The 21,447-nt window shown below is 44.4% G+C and overlaps 1 protein-coding gene across 1 annotated transcript in view; it reads right to left on the bottom strand.

Moving 5' to 3' along the window:
• LOC101546556 (nuclear autoantigen Sp-100) overlaps positions 1 to 21,447 on the bottom strand; it is a 73,580-nt gene that overhangs the window by 4,529 nt on the left and 47,604 nt on the right. The window contains exons 15-23 of the mRNA XM_055123558.1: positions 18,006 to 18,041; positions 17,428 to 17,478; positions 15,621 to 15,662; positions 14,117 to 14,221; positions 11,720 to 11,865; positions 11,246 to 11,284; positions 7,859 to 7,903; positions 2,511 to 2,626; positions 63 to 180 (exon numbers count right to left, since the gene is read on the bottom strand). Coding sequence (XP_054979533.1) covers positions 63 to 180; positions 2,511 to 2,626; positions 7,859 to 7,903; positions 11,246 to 11,284; positions 11,720 to 11,865; positions 14,117 to 14,221; positions 15,621 to 15,662; positions 17,428 to 17,478; positions 18,006 to 18,041 — 698 coding nt within the window. The remainder of the gene's footprint in view (positions 1 to 62; positions 181 to 2,510; positions 2,627 to 7,858; positions 7,904 to 11,245; positions 11,285 to 11,719; positions 11,866 to 14,116; positions 14,222 to 15,620; positions 15,663 to 17,427; positions 17,479 to 18,005; positions 18,042 to 21,447) is intronic.

Genomic DNA, 21,447 nt, shown 5'->3' with positions numbered 1-21,447 from the left:
CGTTCCCGCCCTCCCCTTCTGTAAACAGAAAGGAAAGACTTCAGGCTAATGTTTTAACTCACCAAGCCATTTATATGATCCATCGGCCTAACCAGGACTTCAGATTCCTGATAGCTCTGGTTCTGGGAGGTATTTTTCTGGATCTTCTTGATTCGGCAGAAGATGCAAAACCACGGATTGCTGAGAAATCAGACACGGTGTGGGCAAAGGTTGCTTTTCAGGGAGTTTTAGCTGCCACCCGTACAGCCGCTAAAGCTCATGGTTTCCGCCTGCTCCCCAGGAAACCCCACTGAGGGGCTCAAAATAGTCCCTGTCCATAGGCTGGGTGGACGGTCTGGGCTAACAGACGCTTGTGGGTCTCAAAACTTGGGTTCCCCTCGAGCCACACCAGCCTGACCATGAGTCTATCATAGCGAGTTCTGGAAAGTGGTCCGTCGAGACCCAGCGTGCAGGGCCTTGATGTGCCCCCAGACTAGAGTCCCCGTCAGCAACCACCTGGCTGAAGGAGCCACAGGTAGAAGCCACAAGCATCTTCCCAGCCGCCGACGGCTAATGCCCAGAAACAGGTACTTCGGGAAGTGCCTGGGAAGGAAATGGGCCGGTAAACCTTGCACACACACGTCCTTGGCTCATTCCCACCGTCCTCTCGGGGCTGAGTGCTGGGAGGCTCAGGGCAGCCTCCCGAGAGGGGTCATTCACTTGGCCCTAGTCCCCGTCACCCATGCTTGCTCAGTGAACTGCAGCCGTGGGTGCCCATCCTCCGGATTCAAGGACCTTAGTGTGGGTCCATGAACTAGGGACTGTGGCCTTGAGCGCTGGCCACAAGCTCCAACACTGTCAACTTTTCCATCGCCCCCTCAGCAAGGGGTGCATATTTTAAACATGAGTGTAGGGTGTCATCCTGCCCATTCAAGTGCACTGGAGTGGGGGCAGTGTGACGTCTTTCTCTGACGCCTCATAATCACATACAACAGAGTTTTTGGTGACTGGGAGAGTCCGCTGTTGTCTCAAGAGCTTGGAGTCATTTAGTTCTTTCTTTATATATTTTAGAGAATTCTTTTTACTTGGGGGCTGGGGTCACAGCTAGAGGCACTCCGGCTGACTGCTGGCTCTGCACTCAGGGATCACTCCTAGAGGGGTCTGGGGACCACATGGAGTGCCAAGGATAGGACCTGGGTGGGCTTTGTGCAAGGTAAGTGCCCTACCCGCTGTCCTATCTCTCTGGTCACTCTGGGTCATATTTCTGGGTCGTGCCAGACACATGCAGCCACATACAGACCTTAAAGGCTCGCTATGCATGGTGGAGCAGAGCTGGCCCCAAGGGGCAGTTGCTCTTCAAGAAAGAAAAGCGATGGGGCCTGGGATGATAGTACAGGGGGGAGGGCGTTTGCCTTGCTTGAGGCCGACCTGAGTTCAATCCCTGGCATCCCATATAGTCCCCCAAGCACCACCAGGAATAATTCCTGAGTGCAGAGCCAGGGGTAACCCCTGAGCATTACTGGGTGTGATCCAATGGCCAGAATCTGCATACAGCCCAAGTGCTGAGAACAGATGCTGGATAAAAGAATCTACGACACATTTACACATGGAATACTACACAGCCACCAGGAAAAATGAAGTCATGAAATTCATGTATAAATTGATAGATATGCTGAGTGAAATAAGTCAGAGGAAGAGAGACAGACATTAACGATTGCACTCATTTGTAGGATATTGGAAAAAAAAACCCTCAGAGTATGAGATTAATACCCAAGAACAACAGAAACAAGGGCCAGGAGGAATAATTCATGGTTGGAAGCTTGCCTCAAGTGGTAATGGAGGGTGGAGGGCAGTTAGGACAGAGAAGGGACCTCTATGACAATGATAATTGGGAATGGTCACTCTGGACAGGAACTGAGTGCTGAAAGGAGGGAGAGGGAAAAACATGCTAACCTTTTAGTACCTGAATTGCAAACCATAGTGCCCAAAAGGAGAGAAAGAGAAAGAGGTGAGAGAGGGAGAGAGAGGAGTGAGAGAGATGAGAGAGGGAGAGAGAGGGGTGAGAGAGAAAGGGAGAGAGAGAAGAAAAGTGTGGGGGGAGGTGGGGGGACAGGAGGAAATGTGACATTGGTGGTGGGAAATGTACACCAGTGAAGGGACAGTGCTGGAACATTGTATGACTGAAACCCAATCATGAACAACTTTCTGTGTATCCCATGGTGATAGAAAGAAAGAAAGAAAGAAAGAAAGAAAGAAAGAAAGAAAGAAAGAAAGAAAGAAAGAAAGAAAGAAAGAAAGAAAGAAAGAAAGAAAGGAAGGAAGGAAGGAAGGAAGGGAAGGAAGGAAGGGAGAAAGGAGGAAGGGAGGAAGGAAGAAGTGAGGAAGAAGGAAGGGAGGAAGAAGGAAGGGAGGAAGGAGAAAGGGAGGAGGGAGAAAGGAGGGAGGGAGGGATGGAGAGAGGGTGGCAGGAGGGAGAGGGAGGAGGGGGAAGGAGGGAGGGGAGAGGGGAGGGGAAACCGGGCGTCACCAACCTCTTGGCATTGATACGCTGGATGTGACAGCGCTTGTGGAAGGACTTGGGGCAAGAATCACAGCAGAAGAGCGTTCCGCTTCTACAGCACACCACACACACGTTGTAGTTTTCCGGCTAGAAGGGGGTAGAGGGGGACGTCATTGGCCCTGTGCAGCCCAGAAGGCATGTGGCGACTCTGCAGCGCATGCGTCCTGGACTTGCACCCACTGGGCAGCCGTCTTCCGTAGCCTTAAAGTACCCACGCAGATGCCAGGCAGAGGTTTGGGAAGAAGCCGCTAGTGTGCAGGTAGCTCAGGAGGGAGTGCATGTTAGACTAGAAGTTTCCTTTAGAAAGACAGAGATCTGACACAGAATGGCTGGCAGATTAGCAATGGGGGGGGTAGGGGGTAGGGGGAAGGATGAGTTCCAGATAATATGAAAATTTTCTTATCCTTCTGGTTGAACTTGCCCCAAGAGAGTGCAGACGGGTCTTATCTCGGTGTAGTCACTGCTTCATCTAAAGCACAGGTTCCCAAACTCACGTTGGCTGCCTCTTTGCAAAATAAACATCACTCACGTCCCCCAACCTCAAAAATCTATTCCTTTAAGTGAACAAACAGAAAGATGTAGCCAAAAATTTGCATTCTCTGATATGCCTATATTGCTATCTATGTCCTAAAACAGTAAAAAAAGATGTTGCAAACAAGATGTTTTGAAGCTTGAAATTATTTATTAAAATCAATCACAGTAACACAGACACCAACAAAACTCAACAAACAAAAGCAATAATGATACAGAAGCCTCAACTAGGAGCAAACAACTTAGTCAAGTTCTTAGACAAGGACATAGCAACCCCGTGACATAACAACATTCACATAAAAATTGATTTTTATACTTATTGATTTTAATATTAGATCTTTGTTATCTAATCAATTTCAACTCTAGAATTGTATCAACAGTTGTAACTTTGGTCTGCATTAAAAATATTCTTTTAATTAAAAAATAAGTAAAATATCTTCCTGGGGAAATATCAACCACAGCGATATTTGCATTACATACAGAAAATTGAAGTAATGGGATATGATATTTAAGCAAAATTTATAAACAACATTGAAAATCATCCCAATGAGGATGAATCTAGTGTACTGCTATTATTAATGCTAAGCTACTTTTCCTTTAGTGCTGTTGGCCTTAAAGTTTATGTGCATGTTTTTCTAGTTTTTTAACAATGAAATGATTATTTGAAAAATAATGTGAACAATTAGTGTAGAAAAGGCATTTCCCCACATGGCATCTCTTCCTAGCTCTAAGAGAGTAAACTTGGCGTGAAATTATGGATCTGGAGTCAAAACTTTGGTCTCCTAATTCTTGGAGTGGTCCTAGAAGTGTTCAGTTAGCAATTGTTTTTACTTTTCATTTCTTGTTATTAAATTTTTTAGGTACAGTTTTAGCTAGATGCTTATGCTAGTGTCAAAGGATACAGTATTGACTCACAAAGTTACTGCGTTCCCCACCATCCATGTGCCCTCGACTGCCCACCACGGTCCCTATGTGTCACCTCTGGTCCAATCATCATTCCCTCCCACCCTCACTCAAGGTTTTTGTGATCAGTATTGAAATTCCAGGTCAAGAGTTTATCATTAGCTGATGTTGTCTTTTGTTTAGTCTTACTATATTTCACAGATGAGTGAGGTAGTCTGGTATTTATTTAACCTTCTCCTTCCGACATACTTTGCTGAGCACAATATCCTCCAGTTCCGTTCCCCTTGCAACAAATTCATGATTTTGTCTTTCTTAGAGCTGCATAATATTCCACTGCATTTATTCTACTCTCTCACTGAGTGTGTATACACACACAGACACACACAAAAAACTTCTTTATCTATTCATCCATTATTTGGATATTGGGTTGTTTTCATATCCTGATTATTGTACTATAGTAGTTCTATTTTACTTTGATGAGAGATATTCAAGCTGTTTTTCACAGAGACTAACTCAGATGATATTCTTACCAAAAGTGGATGAGGATTCTTTTACCACCACATCCCCGCCAACACTGGTTCTTTCTAGTCTTTTTGATCTATGTTTTTGCACTGGTGTAAGATGACATCTCATCCCTGTTTTGATTTACATTTTTTTTTGCTTTTTTTTTGGGGGGGGTCACACCTGGCGATGCACAGGGGTTACTCCTGGCTCTGCACTCAGGAATTATCCCTGGCGGTGTTCAGGGGACCATATGGGATGCTTGGCATCGAGCCTGGGTCGGTCGCGTGCAGGGCAAACGCCCTACCTGCTGTGCTATCACTCCAGCCCCTTGATTTACATTTTCCTGCTGACCACTGGCACAGCATTCCTAAATTAGCTGTTAGCTTGTGGTTTATTTTTTTTTTTTTTAGCTAACAGATCTGTGGCTTCACTAAACCCACATTCCACTAAATATGGTGAAAAAAAATGTAATTTAAAACTTTTATACTATTGTCCATAATTCAGGATAAAATGTAGGTATCTGCTTTTGTTGCCATAACTCTTACATTTGAATTTGAATTTCTCATTTGCTCCTATTTCTGTCAGTTCTTGTAATTTTGGAAATGTTTTCATGTTTACCTTTGAACATTAAAATATATTTAAAACAGAATAAAATATTTTCACTTTAAAAACATTTTTAAATCACTGGTTGAAGTCCGAATGGAGACCCTCCAAAGTATTGATAAAAGGTGAATAAATCTTCATGTTTTAAAGTTAATAACTATATTCCCTTGTCCTCAATTCAGTTTATGCAGAAAAATTTTTGCCACGAATTTGGAAATAATCATTTTTGTTTTGATTAAACTCAAAAACAAAATCTACAAAATCCATTTCCGCTGTAGATTTGCTTCACTAAATTTATTAAGCAAGTCTGCCAAATAAGCAATGTAATTTTTGGACTCAGTGAACTGGGGCTGGGAAAGCAATATCTTTGTTCCCAAAAGATATTTTGACTCTAGTGCTGAATCAAAGAGTGTATACACCAAATCAAAAAGGCACTGTTAGCAGTGAACAAACTTCTGCATGAAGCAACAAGTGATAAATTCTTCTTCACTTCCAATACAAAGTTGTACAGTCTGTGTTTCAGTGAATTGCTTCAGGTTTTGATGATCTAATAACATAATGCAATGACCTATGTAAGTATTCACTCATACTTTTGACAACTAAATATTGATCAAAGACGTAGTGAACAGAGAATATATTTAGAATCGCTTAAGAATTATGCAAGAAGACCCTAGGCGTGCCTTATCATCGCTGGACCGCTAGCAGCAGCAATGGGCAAGGGATTAGTTAGGGGCATTTCCTTTTCTTTCAAAAACTCTTCCATGGTATGGAGAGAAAATACAGCAGGTAAGGTGCTTGCCTTGCACATGGACAATCCAGATTTGACCCCGGGCACCACACATGGCCCCCTGAGTCCAGATATTAATGATCACTGAGCACAGAGTAACTTCATGCGTGAAGTAACAATTCTCCTTTAGCATCAATTTGCATTTAAAAATACTTTTTGATTATTTTTTTTCTTTTTTCACCAATGGCAGGTATACTAAAAGTAAGGCTTGATTTCTTCCAAGGGAGGCTGATCAAGCTGTAGGAAGAACTGGAACTTTCTAAAATGTTCACATAATGAGTCTTCAACACCTTCTGCCATTCCATCAATTCTTTTAGTACTGGATTGTTTCTCAAAGTAACTTTCTTGGTGATATCAGACACTGAGTTGTGCGCATAATATAGTGCATAATACTTCATTACAGCTGGCGGAATGAGTTCTTTGTTAAAAGTGCGCAATATTCCTGATTTAGCAACCAGTAACAAAACATTCTCAAGTATCAGTCAGCTTACTGTCATCTTGTTTGGATCTTGTTGAAAAAAAGTTTTGCCAATGTTGGCTGTCTCAGATGTTTTTCTTTAGGTACTTAAAAGTAAGATATATCCTGATCTTTATTACCAGCCTAAACTTTTGTTAACTGTTCTGTGGTTTTGGAGGCTTCATAGTCTGATAAAAATGTTGACCAATCAAGCACACGGGGAATACACTGTTTGTAAGCAACTGAATAAAGCCACAGTTCACGTATTCAAAACTGTATTGTCTGCTTTTTTTCTTAGTGTCAGCCATGGTATGATCTTAAAAACAATAAAAAGTAGGTAACAAGCAAAAGGTATGAAATTACCAAAAGATACAACAATTTATATCATTGCAAAAAGTGCCATTGGTCTCGCTGGCATCACAAAGGTTTTGTAATAGTTGTATCATTAGGGAGCAGCCACTCAGCTGGTTCACAGTGGTTTTTGGCTTTGCTTTTTTTTTTTTTTTAACAGAAGACAGTAAAAGACAAACACACTAAATGACTCGCTACTTAATTGTCAGGCTCCTTGTTAGAAGGTTGTGATTTCTTGGAGCTCTGCCCTTGTACTCCCTGATGGTCGCAACTATGCTCTGGCCATGCCAACTATTTTCTTCTAAACTTCTTCTTTTTTGATGGATTGAGGGTCTGTGACTTACAGTACTGTCACCAATGGCTCTCACGCACACGGGAGTATACCACATGCCCAACTATGGATAAATGGATCAGGAAATTGTGGTATATATACACAATGGGATGCTATGCAGTTCTAAGACAAAATCATCTAATTTGCGACAGTATAAATGGAACTAGAACAGGTCATGCCAACTCTGTTTATTCCCAGTATTTAAGACCTATTTCTTCGGTTTTGCTTCCTGAGATCGGCAACCATTCCAACCCTTTCCTTCCCATCATCTCTAGTATTTAATCCCTTTGTGCCTCAAACCCTCTGTCTCTGACTGATTCCTCTCTTTCTGCTTCCCAGCTTACCTAGCGCTCTGCCACCCGCGAAGATCCTAGAAGATACCCTGGATTCATTCCTTTCTCCAGCCAGCTATGCAGTCCTCACCCTGGCTTACTGGGTCCTATTCTTTTTTGTTCTTGTTCTTTCTGGGCCACACCCGACAATGCACAGGTATTACTCCTGGCTTTGCACTCAGGAATTACTCCTGGCAGTGCTCGGGGGACCATATGGGGTGCTGGGAATAGAACCCAGGTCAACCATGTGCAAGGCAAATGCCTTATTGCTGTACTATGGCTCCAGTCCCCTGGGTCCTATTCTTAAACATCCCACCTTGCTCTCTCTCAGTGCTCTGTAAGGCCCAGGGAGGGGAGGTAGAAGCTCTCCTGGCAAAAGCACCTGGTTAATCAGAGCACCGAGTTCTGTTACCTGAACTGCATCCTAACAGAACGTCATCAGGGAAGCATGCCAGTGACACAGACACAAACTGAGGGGGCAAGGCCTGCCCTGGGACTACAGGCGGGAGCTGGAACTTACACAAGGGTCATAAGTGGTACGGCCGCGAGGCATCCGTGTTGTCTTCTGGAAAGAGAAAAAGGATGGAGTGACAACAGTGCAGGTGAGTGTTTCTCAGCTGCACACTCCAGTTCGCCTTCCTTATGTCAGGGACTCATGGCACATGCTCCCCTTCGGGTAACCGTTTCTTTCACATCTACTGCTTGGGCTCTGTATGTCTAGCTGGGCACGAGCAAGCAAAGAGCATTCGGTTCTGTGCCAGTGGCAGTTTGGTCCTCAGCAGTCCCCTCCCCCGCTCCACGCCCCAACTCAGGCCTTCAGGGAGCCCAGTGCGGAGTCTGGTTCTGGTTTCCCAGACGGAGCGGGAGCTGCAGTGAGAGTATCAGGCCGAGGACTCGGCACCCAAAGTCCTTATTTCCCGGACCACATGCAAGTGCGCTAGAGAAGCCCAGTGCTTTCTCCAGCTCTCTCGGGGCTCAGGACGACAGAGGAAAGGAATTCAGAGTCACCGTGAAATCGTTTCTTCTCCTCAAGACAAGCCCTGTGATAGCTTCTTCCTAATCCCAAAAGCTTGTGTTGATTTGGGTAGCGTCTGTGGGTGGCTCGACCTAGTCTGAACCAGTGACTGCATTGGCTTTTACCTCTCGGGTGGGGCAGAGAGACCAGAGGACAACCAGTGTCATCCAAAGCTCGATGACCCGGGAGCTGGCCGTGCATGGTCCACCTCTGCATGACTCTGCACATCCCAACAGCCCACTGCTGCTCACTCTTGTGAGACCAAGAGATTTTCTTCGGGTTTGTTAGTCTGACCTCTTTGGCACTAAGTGACTAACTCCCCGTGCGAGGTGTAAGTCCCACAGTGGTTAGTTGAGGGGATCCACGAGTGTACAAGTAGGTGAATGTGGCTGCCACTGAGAAGATAAGGTCCCTTATGCAGCCAGCAACTGATCAGCTTGGCTGGGGCCAGAACAACAGGATAGTTTGTTTGAAACAGGAAGAGGTTTGCCTTGCATGTGCGGACATAGGTTCTATCTCTGGCATCCCATATGTTTGCCCTCCCTCTCCCCACCCAACCCAGGAATTACCACCAGGAGTAATTCCTGAGTACAGAGCCAGGAATAACCCCTGAGCATCTCTGGGTGTGGCCCCAAACCAAAAGCAAACAAAACGATCAGCTTGGATTTCTGTCTTACTGTCGCAGAGCACCTCAAGTGTCACTGGGAAATTTATGAACGAGGAAACTGCTGACATCCCCAGTTGTCACTGAGTACTAACAGTGATGTAGTGACAGGAACTGGGGCACTCAAAGACCCTCTGAGAACTACGGCTGTAAGAGCTGTGAGCCCAGAGGGGACCGAGAGCCTTTCCCACAACAGAGGGAAGGGTAAATGGCTCGCCCAACTCATCACCCAACTGCTCAGGCTCCCTGGGACTGGACAGAGATGTTCTGTAATGAATAGATCAAAAAACACCTCCTCCAGAAAATCCAGCGCATGCAAGACCAGGTGACTGCAGTGGGGCAGGAAGTCAGGGACTAGTGTGGTCAAGCCTGAAATACCACCAGTGGCCGAGCTGGCCAAGGGTATCTCCGTCAAAGGGGAGGCGAGTGGATGTTCCTCATTTCCTTCACAGGCGCTGGGAGATGCCCTGCATGGCACCAACTCTCACCGCCATCCTGGACAGATGTCCTCAAAGCGCAAAACTCACAGGGCCATTTGGTCCACACACTACTTTGAAGGCAAGAGAATTTGCTTTCAAAGACTGAACTGAGATCTGAGAAGCCCGTTCTCATGGGAGCTAAGGACCACCGTTCAAAGGGAAAGATGTTCCAGATCAGCAAACTTTTTTCTTCTTCTTCTTCTTTTTTTTTTTTTTTGCTTTTTGGGTCACACCTGGCGATGCGCAGGGGTTACTCCTAGCTCTGCACTCATAAATTACTCCTGGCGGTGCTCAGGGGACTATATGGGATGCTGGGAATTGAATTTGGGTTGGCCCAGTGCAAGGCAAACGCCCGCTGTGCTATCGCTCCAGCCCCCAGATCAGCAAACTTTCTACAAGGGAAACAAGTGTCCCGATTATTGTATTTCCTGAGTGTTGTCTCCATGAAGGAAGGAAGTATCTACTTGAAGGAACTCTTGCAAGACTTTCTCTCTCTCTCTCTCTCTCTCTCTCTCTCTCTCTCAGAGAAAAGAAATCAAGGAAGGGAAGAATGTGACCTGTGTCTTGGCTCTACCAGGTGACTCAAGACGCCACACTCCTTCAAGAGGGAATTATCCTTTGATAGAGTGACCACAGGTGTTTCTGGGGTAACATTTTCTCCACTTTGAATCCAAGAATCATATCGTTCTGTTATCTTTATCTTATTTTAAAATCTATTGAAGGAGTATTGCAATTTATTTGATATTTTATAAAAATTGGTTTTGGTTCTGGGCCATACTCGGCTCTGTGCTTAGTGGCCACTCCTAGCTCTGGGCGTCTGTGCTACTGTCACTCCTGGCAGTACTCAGGGCAGCGTATGCAGTGTCAAGGGTTGAACTGGGGTCAGCTACATGCAAAACAAGTGCCTTAACCCTTGTACTACTTCCCCAGCCCCAGAACATTGCATTTTAACATTAGGAAAACTTGCAGTAAGCAGCATGCAAAACAACACTGTAGTGAGTTGATAACTAAAAGTCCAAGTTTCTCCTTCATCAAAGAATTAAATACCTTTCCCTAACAGAAAGAGTTGATGAGGGCCAGAGCAGTAGTATAGCAGGAAGGCTGTGTGCTTTGGACACAGAAGACCTGGTTAGATCCCCTGTACCCCAGATGGTCCCCTGAGCCCACCAGGAGTGATTCCCGAGTGCAGAGTCAGGAGAAATCCCTGAGCATCACCGGGTTGGGCCCAAGACCTCCCTTCCCCGCAAAAATAAGAGCTGCTGATCATCCATCCATGCCTCTAGACCACCTGTTGATCTTATTTGGTGAGTGTCTGCTTCGTGGAGCAAATTCTGCTCCATTCCTATTCATCCTTAAGTCTGGAACCCAGAAAAACCAAAGAGAAAACAGTTTTGCAAAAGCAATTGTCACTAACTGGGTTACCACATGCCTTTCTTATCATCTTTTCAACCCCCTCTCCCCTCTTTCATGTTTAGCTTAAGACAGTATAACATTCCGCTTCTCCTCAAATAACCAGATGAGGTCCGGTCTGACTTATTGTCTATATGTGAGAATTATTCCCATCACCATTTTATGCTCCAAGAAGTCCCGGTCTCCCACACTATAATATACGAAAGTAGCAAGAGCAAGAGCACCGTGTTACACAATCAAACAGTCAAAATCAATGTCTTTAGAAACCTGTAAGGCCAGTGAGATGGAAAGTGAACACTGGGAAAGACGAGACACCGCAGCAGGGCCCACAACACTCACCCGTCTTCTTGATCTTGGTGGGTCTGGAAGAAGATTTTTCTGAAAGAGAATCAGGGTTGATGCTGGGATCAGTTTTGTTCTATGTCTGTGAGCTTGCTCGTTCCAGCTGCCTCCCTGGTACTTCTCATTACCAACGCAAATGCAAGATGTCTTCACAGAAAACCACCATCCTCCCCACATCTTCAACATGCTCCTCTCTGGAATTCAGAGTCAGTATAAAGCCAACCGCACCCTCTCTCCTGCACTCCTTGTAAAGCCTTGCCAGGCTTCCCACTGCAACCGCTGCTGAAGGTGCCAGTCCCATCTCATGCCCTCTAGCACCTCTTAGCTTGAGTTTCTACAGCTCTATGTTGCCTAGGAAACCAGTACAGTGAGTTTTTGGGGGAGACTTTAGAGGACCCGTGTGTAAGCCGAGGCTGTGTGGGGGCTATCTGGTGGAAAGGCAGTGAAGGTCATTTGAAGTTTCCACGGTACCTCGATCAGATCCTTGAGGCGCCAGCCCCCACAGCGCACAGATATTCGCCAGTTCTTCCATGATCCCCTCCCTCCTTCAATTTCAAATTCCCGGAGCGTGAGCCAGGCCTCTCCGTCTTCTCTCAGTATACACTTGGACGAGGTCCCTGCAAGGTCAAGATGAGCTGTGAGTCTTCGGCTGCCAGGGTGTGCCCCCAACAGCAGTAACTCCGAACCTGGACGCCCACCTGAGGGATCTGGGTCTCCCGTGAGACTTAAAGGTGAGGGTGGAAAGGGCCAGGCTGCCCCTTCCTTGGCTTCTGTGCAATAAGGAGGATAATAACGACCAGCAACATTGACTTGGAAAAAGTAACTTGTTCAATTGAAAATAAATAAATGTCTTTCTAAAGAAGGGTCAAGAGGATGCTCTTCCTTTCTTGGAGATGTGGGGCAGCGTGAGAGTGGCTGGCAGGGAGCAGGTGAGACAGATGGGTGGCCATGTGGCATTGGTCACCGATACCTCGGCTGGTACAGTGTTGATCATCCAGGGAATGGTATCAGTGATTCTGTTTTGAATGCATGCATAGTTCATGTTGAAAGTAATGATGAAGGGGATAAAGATATAGCACAGGGGGGACAGCACTTGCTCTGCATGTAGGTATTCCTGCTTTGATCCCTGGCACCACACATGGTCCCCTGAACAACCCCTAGGAAGATCCCTGTGCATGGAGTCAGGAGTAAGCCTGGAGCACAGAATGATGAATAACCCCGACCCAGAAATCTCGAAAGTAAAATAAAGTAATTATGAAAATACTGCCGAGTGGGGAAATGAAATGACACATAAGCAATATAGGTATGGAGTAAACATTGAGAGTTGTTGGTAGCCCAAAAGGAGAGAGAGAGAGTAAGAGGGAATGTGTTTGCCACAGAGGCAGGGGATGGGAAGAGGAGGGGGTGACGGGAGGGACACTGGGAATACTGGTGGTGGAGAATGGGCACTGGTGGAGGGATGGGTACTGGAACACTGTTTGATTGAAATGTAATCAGTTACAAACATAATCAAGTTTGTAATCCTATAACTATCTCACAGTGATTCATTAAAATAAAAAATAAGTAAGTAAGTAAATAAATAAATAAGAGAGTTGGTATCTGGAGACCTCTGTTTTGGGGAAAGAGGAGTAAATCACGACAAATGAACATTCCTGGTGTTCTCTATTATAATCCGCAAAGTAGTTTACATCTGTAATTTAGCTCTTTTCTCATCACATTATGGTAAGGCAGGTTTTATTACTATGCCATTTGGCAGAAGAGGAAGTTGAGAATGAGAGAGATGGGTAACTTGATAAGGACAGAACAGATACATGGTCCAGCTAAAACTGGAATTCCAAGCTCTTCTCGGCCAGCACAGCTGTAGAGACATTTCAGAACGGGGACGGCTACTGGATTGCCCGGTTGTGTACATTTTCAGTCTGGAATAAAAAAGCTTCTAGGGTGCTAGATGGGCAGCATGGTGGAAAGCAGAGATGGTTTGGTAGGATAATAACTATGAATTGTGTGCAGGGAACCACACCCAGGGGTGTTCAGGCTTACTCCTGGCCCTGTCCTCAGAGATTCCTTCTGGTGGTGCTCAAGGGACCATACCTTGAGTTGTATGAACACAACGAAATACCACTCAGCTCTAAGAAAGGCTTGAACCCCTTGATGCTGGGATCAAGACTGGGCTGGCTAAGTGAAAATCAAACACCCTACCTGCTATACTATCCCTCCAGCCACTGTTTATGAATTTCAAAAGCACATCAGTGCCACCTCTCCTCCAGCTGATCTGGGATGATGTTCAGAAAGTTCACAGAGAAGACCCCAGGTGTCAGTCTGAGAAGGGTCTGCTTGCAGTGCTGACCAGGTTCTGGCACGTGGGAATGTTTTTTGGGGAAGAATCTCATGATTCTCAGAACTTATAGGTGGGCTCACGGTACCTCCATTGTTTCTACAAACAACATGGTTTATGCCAAGCACCTGTCTTCCTTATGGCAGCCTTGACTTTTGCATGTGACAAGCATGAGACACAAAGCCATGTGACAGCAGATTCAAAACCCAGGACTATGAAGCTCAGGGTTGCTTTTCCAGTAGGTCACATTCCATACATGTCGCTAGTTCATTGCTGGAGAATTTAAGAGCACCCTCTGCAACTCCACCAGGACAAAAGTCTTAGAAACAAACCCTGGAGTCCTTTGGGCTCTGTCCCATTTGACTTTTTCCCTTGGCTTATTTTGCTTTATAGCTGTTCAGTGCAGTCAACCAGCCACAAATCACCATATACTAAGGCTCATGAGCCCTCCTGCTGTTTCATGAGACCTGAGGATGGTCTTAGAGACCCCTAATACTTTTCATCTGAAAAGCAGAGAAGACCACGGCACTTACCTGTCTTGAATTTCTCCTTGTACAAAGTCCCCTTCACCTCGCCACAGGTCACGGGCAGCTCAGGAACATCAAAGTTCATATTTTTGTCTTTGGGAATTCTTGGACCTGCCAGGAGACATCATGGTGTTTGGTTGATTTTTGTCTTAGTTTTGCTTTTTTAATCCATCTTCCTCTACTCTGTGCTGTGACTCTCTTACCCTTCTTGAGAGTTCTCCTTTATCCTATTTATTTATTTTGGGCCACAGCTGGTGGTACCAGGTCTTACTTATGGTTCTGCAACTAGGGATCACTCCTGGCAGGCTCCGGGGACCCTTGGGGGTACCAGGGATTGAACCTGGGTAGCTGTGTTCCAGGCAAGAACCCTACCTGCTGCACCGTCTCTCCAGCCCCAACAACTCTCCCGCCATGGATTAGTTACGTTTCTAAGTCCATCTGGGGCAGTGGCGGGAGGTGATGGCAAGGTGGGGGGGTGGGGAAAGAAAATTAGATAAAAATAATGTAACAACATTCTCCACTCTCACTCTGTAAAATCTTAACATGAAGGCCTTGTGTAGGAGGAGAAACTCCTGAGAAATCCTAATGCTCCTCACAGGATGATTTGCCTTCGGATGAAATCTGATGAAATCCCACCGGCATGCTCTAGCCCCCTGACTGCTTGGGTTATGTCACTGGAGGGAGATCCCTCAAGCTTTGGTTCTGTCTCTAAAACTAAGTCACCAGGACCCCCTGCAGGGCAAGTGCCCCTCTGGTCTCTGCCTTCTTCACTTCTCCTTCAGGTGCATTTCCTCTGGGGCTGGAAGCTCGGAGTGAGCTGTGTATCCCTGGGGTGCTGGGGGGGGGTTCCCTTGCTGCAGGGTGGATAACGACCTCAACTGGACTTTCTTAGGCAGAAACTCCAGCATCTGCCTTCTGGCAGGCTTTCGGGGAGAGCCAGGAAACAGATGCTGGGCCCCTGATGGGCGGTGCATGCTCTGTCCATGGTCCTGGCAGATAGGCTATTGGCGCTCTGTTTAAGGGAGCTGATGTCCAACTCACTGGCCACCCCCTACTGGAGAAAATGGCCGGCGAAATAGAGGCAAAAAGAAAAGGAGACATGACAACCAAAGGAATTTTAGGAACTTGGGTTCAGGTCTCAAATTTCCACTCGAGACTTCCCTTGGTGGACAACCTTAGGTTTGTATGTAGGCAAGGGGGTGGTCAGAGAGTGAGCCCACCACTCACACACCAGACACTTTACACAGGCTTCATTTTTTTCCTTTTTGGGCTACACCTAGCGATGTCACTCCATAAGATTCCCTACTGGCCTGGAGGGATGACTTAGTCTGACATCACCCCTCTGTCGTGTCCCCCTTTATTCCGAGATTTTTCCCATTTGCACCACAAATTTATTGTGGTGCTTTTCTACTTTGTGAACTGATAACTGGTTCCTGGAATATAGTCAAAGAGAACTCAACACTGACTTGGATGAATTTTGGCCTTAACAATATTAATCACGTATTTTAACCTCTTTTTTTTCTCTTAGGTTTACTGTTGATTGGGCTTCTTCCTGAAAAAGTAGAGAAACAACACTGTTAAAATTTAATAACACCAATGGCAAGCATTTAATCACACTGCAAGCAGTAGTTTCATAAAAACATGCATGTATCACTTTTCAAGAGCCTGTCTAGTGCTTTGAGAAAAAATCCCAGTAGCCAGAGTGATAGTACAGAGTTCAGGGTACTTGCCTTACATGCAGCTGACCTGGGTTCGATCCTTAGCACAGGATAACGAGATCAAGGGGATAGCAAGAAGAGGTGAAAGGAAGTATCAAGGACAGGGCAGGGGCCTCAGACACGTGGGTGGCATAGAGGTGTGGCTTGTTTGTATGTCCAAACAACAATCCAACAATGTGTGAGACCAAATTACAGAATGCGCCTGTTGAAGAGGCAGACTGGGTGATGGGATGGAGAGAAGTTGACACTGATGGTAGGAACCATTGCAGGAAGATTGTGTACCTGAAAGTCTACTATCAATAACTTTGTAAATCCCAGTTTAAATTTTTTTTAAATCAAAGTATAAAGAAACCTTTCTGGATTGATACAAATGTTCTATTGGTTATGGTGGTGGTTATGTGACTGCAATTTTCCAAAATCCATCAAGCCTTAAAAAGCATATTTAATGTAAAAATACTGTCACTGTCACTGTCACTGTCATCCCGTTGCTCATCAATTTGTTCGAGCGGGCACCAGTAACGTCTGTCATTGAGAGACTTATTGTTCCTGTTTTTGGCATATCCAATACATACAATAAAATCTATAATCTTAAAAAAAAGATTTAGGTCAATGAGCTGCTATTTCTGGCTCCAACCAATGACCTAGGCAACCATTGAAGATGTTCCTTGAAGGCTGGAGTTTCCCTGTTTCAGAATGCAAGAAGGGGAGTTGTTCAGGGTCCAAGTAGGGTGACATCAGGGGCCAGCTTTGGACCCAGAAGGGCCATTCTCCTACACAGTTACCAGGGAACCCCGCCCAGGAAGAGACAATTTCTTCACCTCTCCATAACTTGCTATCAACATACAAAGACATTCTAACGTAGGCTCTTAGCCACACAGAAACATGCCAGAAAGAACTCCAAACTATAAAGGCCACAGTGGTAAAGCAACACAGAAACCCACCAGGTTCAGGGAGTGGAGACAGTAGCCCAAATTGGTCCCATTGACAATAACAAGCTATATCACCTCTCTGATAAGGGATTCAGAGTGGACCTGCTAAGGATGCATAATGAGCTCAAAGAAGCAATGGAACACACTGCTGACAAAATACAAGAGGGCAGGAGAGCAGAAATGAGGAAAATACAAATGAAAAATATAAGCAGGGTCCAAGTAGGTAAGACAAAGGCTGTGCAACTGTATATGAAGTTGGGATGGGCCATGGAGGGGGGGATCTTTTTAGAATTATGACTAGTTATTACTTTTTGAAGTCTTTATTTCAGTGTAAATATAGATAAACTGAGATAGAGGAGGTGAAGACCCACATCTACGTGACTGTCCCAGGGTGAGAGGACAATGGGCATCTGGCAAGCTGATACAGTTTCTCAGCACTGCAGTGGCCCTGGGCCACGGATTCTGGCGGAGGACTCATCAGCAAGCTAGTTGCATCATTAGCATCTTTCTCCCTCAACACATTTTGAAAATTAACTAAATCTGATATTTAGTTAATTTAGTTAACTTCTCAGTGGGTAGGCCAGATACATTAAGTAAGGGGAGACATTTGTTATGAAAAGCACAACAAAAACCATGAAAATTTAGATGTTTATCTAATTTTAAAAAATACCTCTTTTTATGCCTCTTCGGACTTTGGTTGTCTGAAAATCTCTCTTTTTCACTAAGAAATAAACAAATACAAACATGGGTGCTGCTGAAAAGTTGTATTGCATACAACAACAATTAAAAATGCATTTTATATAACTCTTTGAGCACTTAACATATACGAAAAATATATAATCCCAACCCTATATTTACCAAGACTTTGATGGTTAACCTGGGTTAATCTTAGGTGTCACTATTTTTTTAACCATCTCATTTACTTAAACTCATATATGCACTGTAGCACTGTTGTCCCATTGTTCATCGATTTGCTTAAGTGGGCACCAGTAACATCTCCATTGTGAGACTTGTTGTTACTGAATACACCAGGGGTAGATTGCCAAGCTCTGCCATGTGATCAGGATACTCTCGGTAGCTTGCTGGGCAATCCAAGAGGGACGGAGGAATCAAACCCTGGTCGATCAAGGCAAATGCCCTACCCACTGTGCTATCGCTCCAGTCCAAACTCATATATAGCCATATTAATAAAAAATTGGACTTAAGTGGTAGAAATTGGACTTAAATTCTTAGAGGTAGAATATTTACCTTGTTTGCGTGCGGCCTTGTATTTGACTGCCAACCCTGCAAAAAAATAAAATCAAAATAAAGTTTAGTATGTATCTCAAAGAGCATTAGGAGAATGATATGGAGAGCTAATAGGCATTAAATTGAGCATTACAAGCTAGATTCAGACACAAGATTCTCAAATTTACTAATTTATTTATGATCTAGAAACTTTAACTATCTCCATTCCTAATGAAAGATCCAGAAATTAAAAACAAGTGAAACAACACACGCTTCCGTAGGTCAAGAAGAAGAAATCTATGGCAGTAGCACAGGAATTTGGACAGGAAATTTGGATAGGAAAGTGTGATGAACCAACAATAGTAAAAACACCAGTCATTATCTTTGTCCATTTTCTTAGCTTTCGGACTGAAAATATAGTGAAAGTGATTCACATGAGTTTGGATCAAAAATTAGCATCTAAGTAGGGATTATTACCCCAGGGGAATTTGTAGAAATACAAATTCAAGTTCTAGAAATTCCAAGGGTTAGAGCAATCAAAGAAAGGTTACTGGAAACCGATCTCAGGAGAACAAACTATTAGACTCAGCAAGTGATAGCGAGTGCAAATGCGTCCTTTGAGAGTCATGCTGAGATACGGTGCTCTCCGGGGCATCGCCATGAATGCCCACTCTTCCTTCCTTCTGAATGCAATCTGGACTTGTTCAGTGTTAGGCTTCTTAGACTAACACGTTTTGGGTTTTCATCCCTTTATGCCTTTTCCTGGCACTACTGGTCTCACTGCTAATCAAAAATGTGGTGATCAAATGAATGACAGGTATAAAAGTGGTTTGGTTCAGCTGACCGAGGGGGTCTTTTCTAGGGTATCTGAGACTTAAGATCTGCTAATAATATCAAGTGACTGGTCTTTCCTTTGTGATTGTTCTTTGTGATGTCCCTGGTCAAGTGCTTCACAAGAAAGTAGAATGGTTAATTTGGGGTTCTCTTTTTTTTTGCTTTTTGGGTCACACCCAGCAATGCACAGGGGTTACTCCTGGCTCTGCACTCAGGAATTACCCCTGGCGGTGCTCAGCGGACCATATGGGATGCTGGGAATTGAACCTGGGTTGGCCACGTGCAAGGCAAGTGCCCTACCCGCTATGCTATCGCTCCAGCCCCATAATTTGGGGTTCTCTGACAGGAATATTGATTGCTCTTGACACCAGAGATGTTCTAAAGAAGTGGAGCCAAGTGTTCCCCATCTCTCAACACAAGCAAGGAAACTTCAGTCTTCAGAGAACTGATCAGAGTTTCCAGAAGTGTGAGGGAAGCAGAGAAGTCTAAAGCCTAGAGCTGGAAGGCCTGGGCTGTGCTGTGGGGGGGGCATAGAGGGCGGGGGGATCGGGGCCCTGTGCTGGGGACTGCGAGAGAAGGAGCAGGAGAGGGCGAGTGTGATGGGTGCTTGGACGGCAACTCCATCAAGCCAAGCACGTGAGGCAGAGAGCTGTTTCCAAGGGGGAGGAACTTAGGTCTGGGTAAGTATAGTCTGGGAAATAATCAAAAGGAGTTATGCCAGAGATGGGAGTAGCAGATGTTTATTCATATAATATCAGAATCAAAGCTTATAGTTAAATGTGTCTACTATATTATTTATGTCATTTTATATTAAATATATAATAAACTAAAACGTGATATATAATACATTATGTACAATGTATTATATATAATATATATACAGTATGTGTATTATATATAATATATATACATGTATGTGTGTATATGCATATATATGTACACAGGCATATACAGAAATACATATACATATACACACACATACACACATGTTTGTTGCATCTATGGCCACTTCCTACAAACTATATTTCTCAACCTTTATTGTTGCTGGCTAAGACTGACCTATAGAATGTGAACAGAACAGCAGGATATTTTCATTAAAAGAGTTTGGTGTTTTGTTTTGAATTTTTAAAATGCATTTCTCTCACTCCCACTGAATGGTAGTCACTGTATCACTGTATCACTGTTATCTTGTTGTTCATCGATTTGCTTGAGTGGGCACCAGTAATGTCTCCATTCATCTTAGCCCTGAGATTTTAGCAGCCTCTCTTTACTTGAGCCTCTCCTTCCCAATAAATGGCAGTCAATGGTAACCAAGGCAGCTTTCTTGGACCCAGAGAGGGAAACTTTGGATTGAGGGAAACAGGCATCTCTGACAACTTCTAGGCTGTTTGGTGAACATAAGGGAAGTACATAGTTCGAGTCATATGTTTTAGGGTCTCTTTGTTACTGTGGTTCAGCTTCACTCTAGTTCATTGCTATGAACAGCACAGGACATTGGGGGCAGCAGCAATGATGAAATCTCACAGGAAGATCAGAATTAGAGTAAGGTGATAGGTGTTAATTAATTCTCTTATTCTTAGCTGTTTGAGGCTTGCTTATTTTCTTACTTAGATATTTTCCATTTTATTTCAAACTTAAAAAGAAAACAATCTTTAGACACATAGAGAATTACATTCTATATCAGTAACTTATTTTACGCCTCAATGTACTCTTTGTGAGTGTGGAGGGGTTCACACCCAGCTTTGCTCAGGGCTTACTCCTGGCTCTGTGCTCAGGGATCACTCCTGGCAGATTTGGAGGACAAACAGGGTGTTAGGGATTGAATCTAGGGTTGGCCATATGCAAGGTAAGTCTCCACCTCCTATACTATCTCTCCACCCTCATTCTATTCTTGTGCTAGATGTCTAGCTGTCAACATCCATCATGGTGTTATCACACTGAAACAGCAGCACCAAGGAGACCCTGAATTATATATATAGTACCGGTCATTCAAAGTACACACACACACACACACACACACACACACACACACACGCGGTGTTTTGCTTTGCTTTGCTTCACAATAACAAGAAAGCAAAAACAGCATCTGAAATCAGGTGGAATCTGACAGCAGAAGTTGGGGAGTAGAAGGAAGCAGAGGCAGAGCAGATTTCTGAATCAGCCGGAGAGAAGCTGCTAAAATACCGTGATCTGGCTTGAAGAGCTAAAAGTTGAATCCACTTTTATAATAGCCATAGCTTAAGAAAGGGTATATAAAAAATCACATCTGAAAATGAAAGACAAGTTTAGAAGAATAAAACAGATATTTCAGCAATTAAAGCTAAAGATAAAGATTATCAAAAGTAGAAAACTGAACGTGAAATTTAAGATTAGAGAGAAAATAACCAGCCAAGTCCCCAGAACTGAGGAGCAGATACAGAAACAGAGATCTACACGATGGAACAGTACTCAGCTCCAAGGAAAGATGGAAGTCCACATTCCACGGCCACATGGTGAAACTGGAGTTTGATATGTTGAGTAAAGTGAGCTAGAGGGAGAGGGACAAACACGAAAGCTCCCCTATGTGGAGTCTAAAGAAACACACTAAAGGAATAAGCAATGGCTCACAATTAAAGGCTCTGAGGGTTGC

This window comes from Sorex araneus, chromosome X, assembly GCF_027595985.1.
Source record: "Sorex araneus isolate mSorAra2 chromosome X, mSorAra2.pri, whole genome shotgun sequence".
NCBI classification, from domain to species: domain Eukaryota; kingdom Metazoa; phylum Chordata; class Mammalia; order Eulipotyphla; family Soricidae; genus Sorex; species Sorex araneus.
This window is presented reverse-complemented; position numbering and strand designations above follow the sequence as displayed.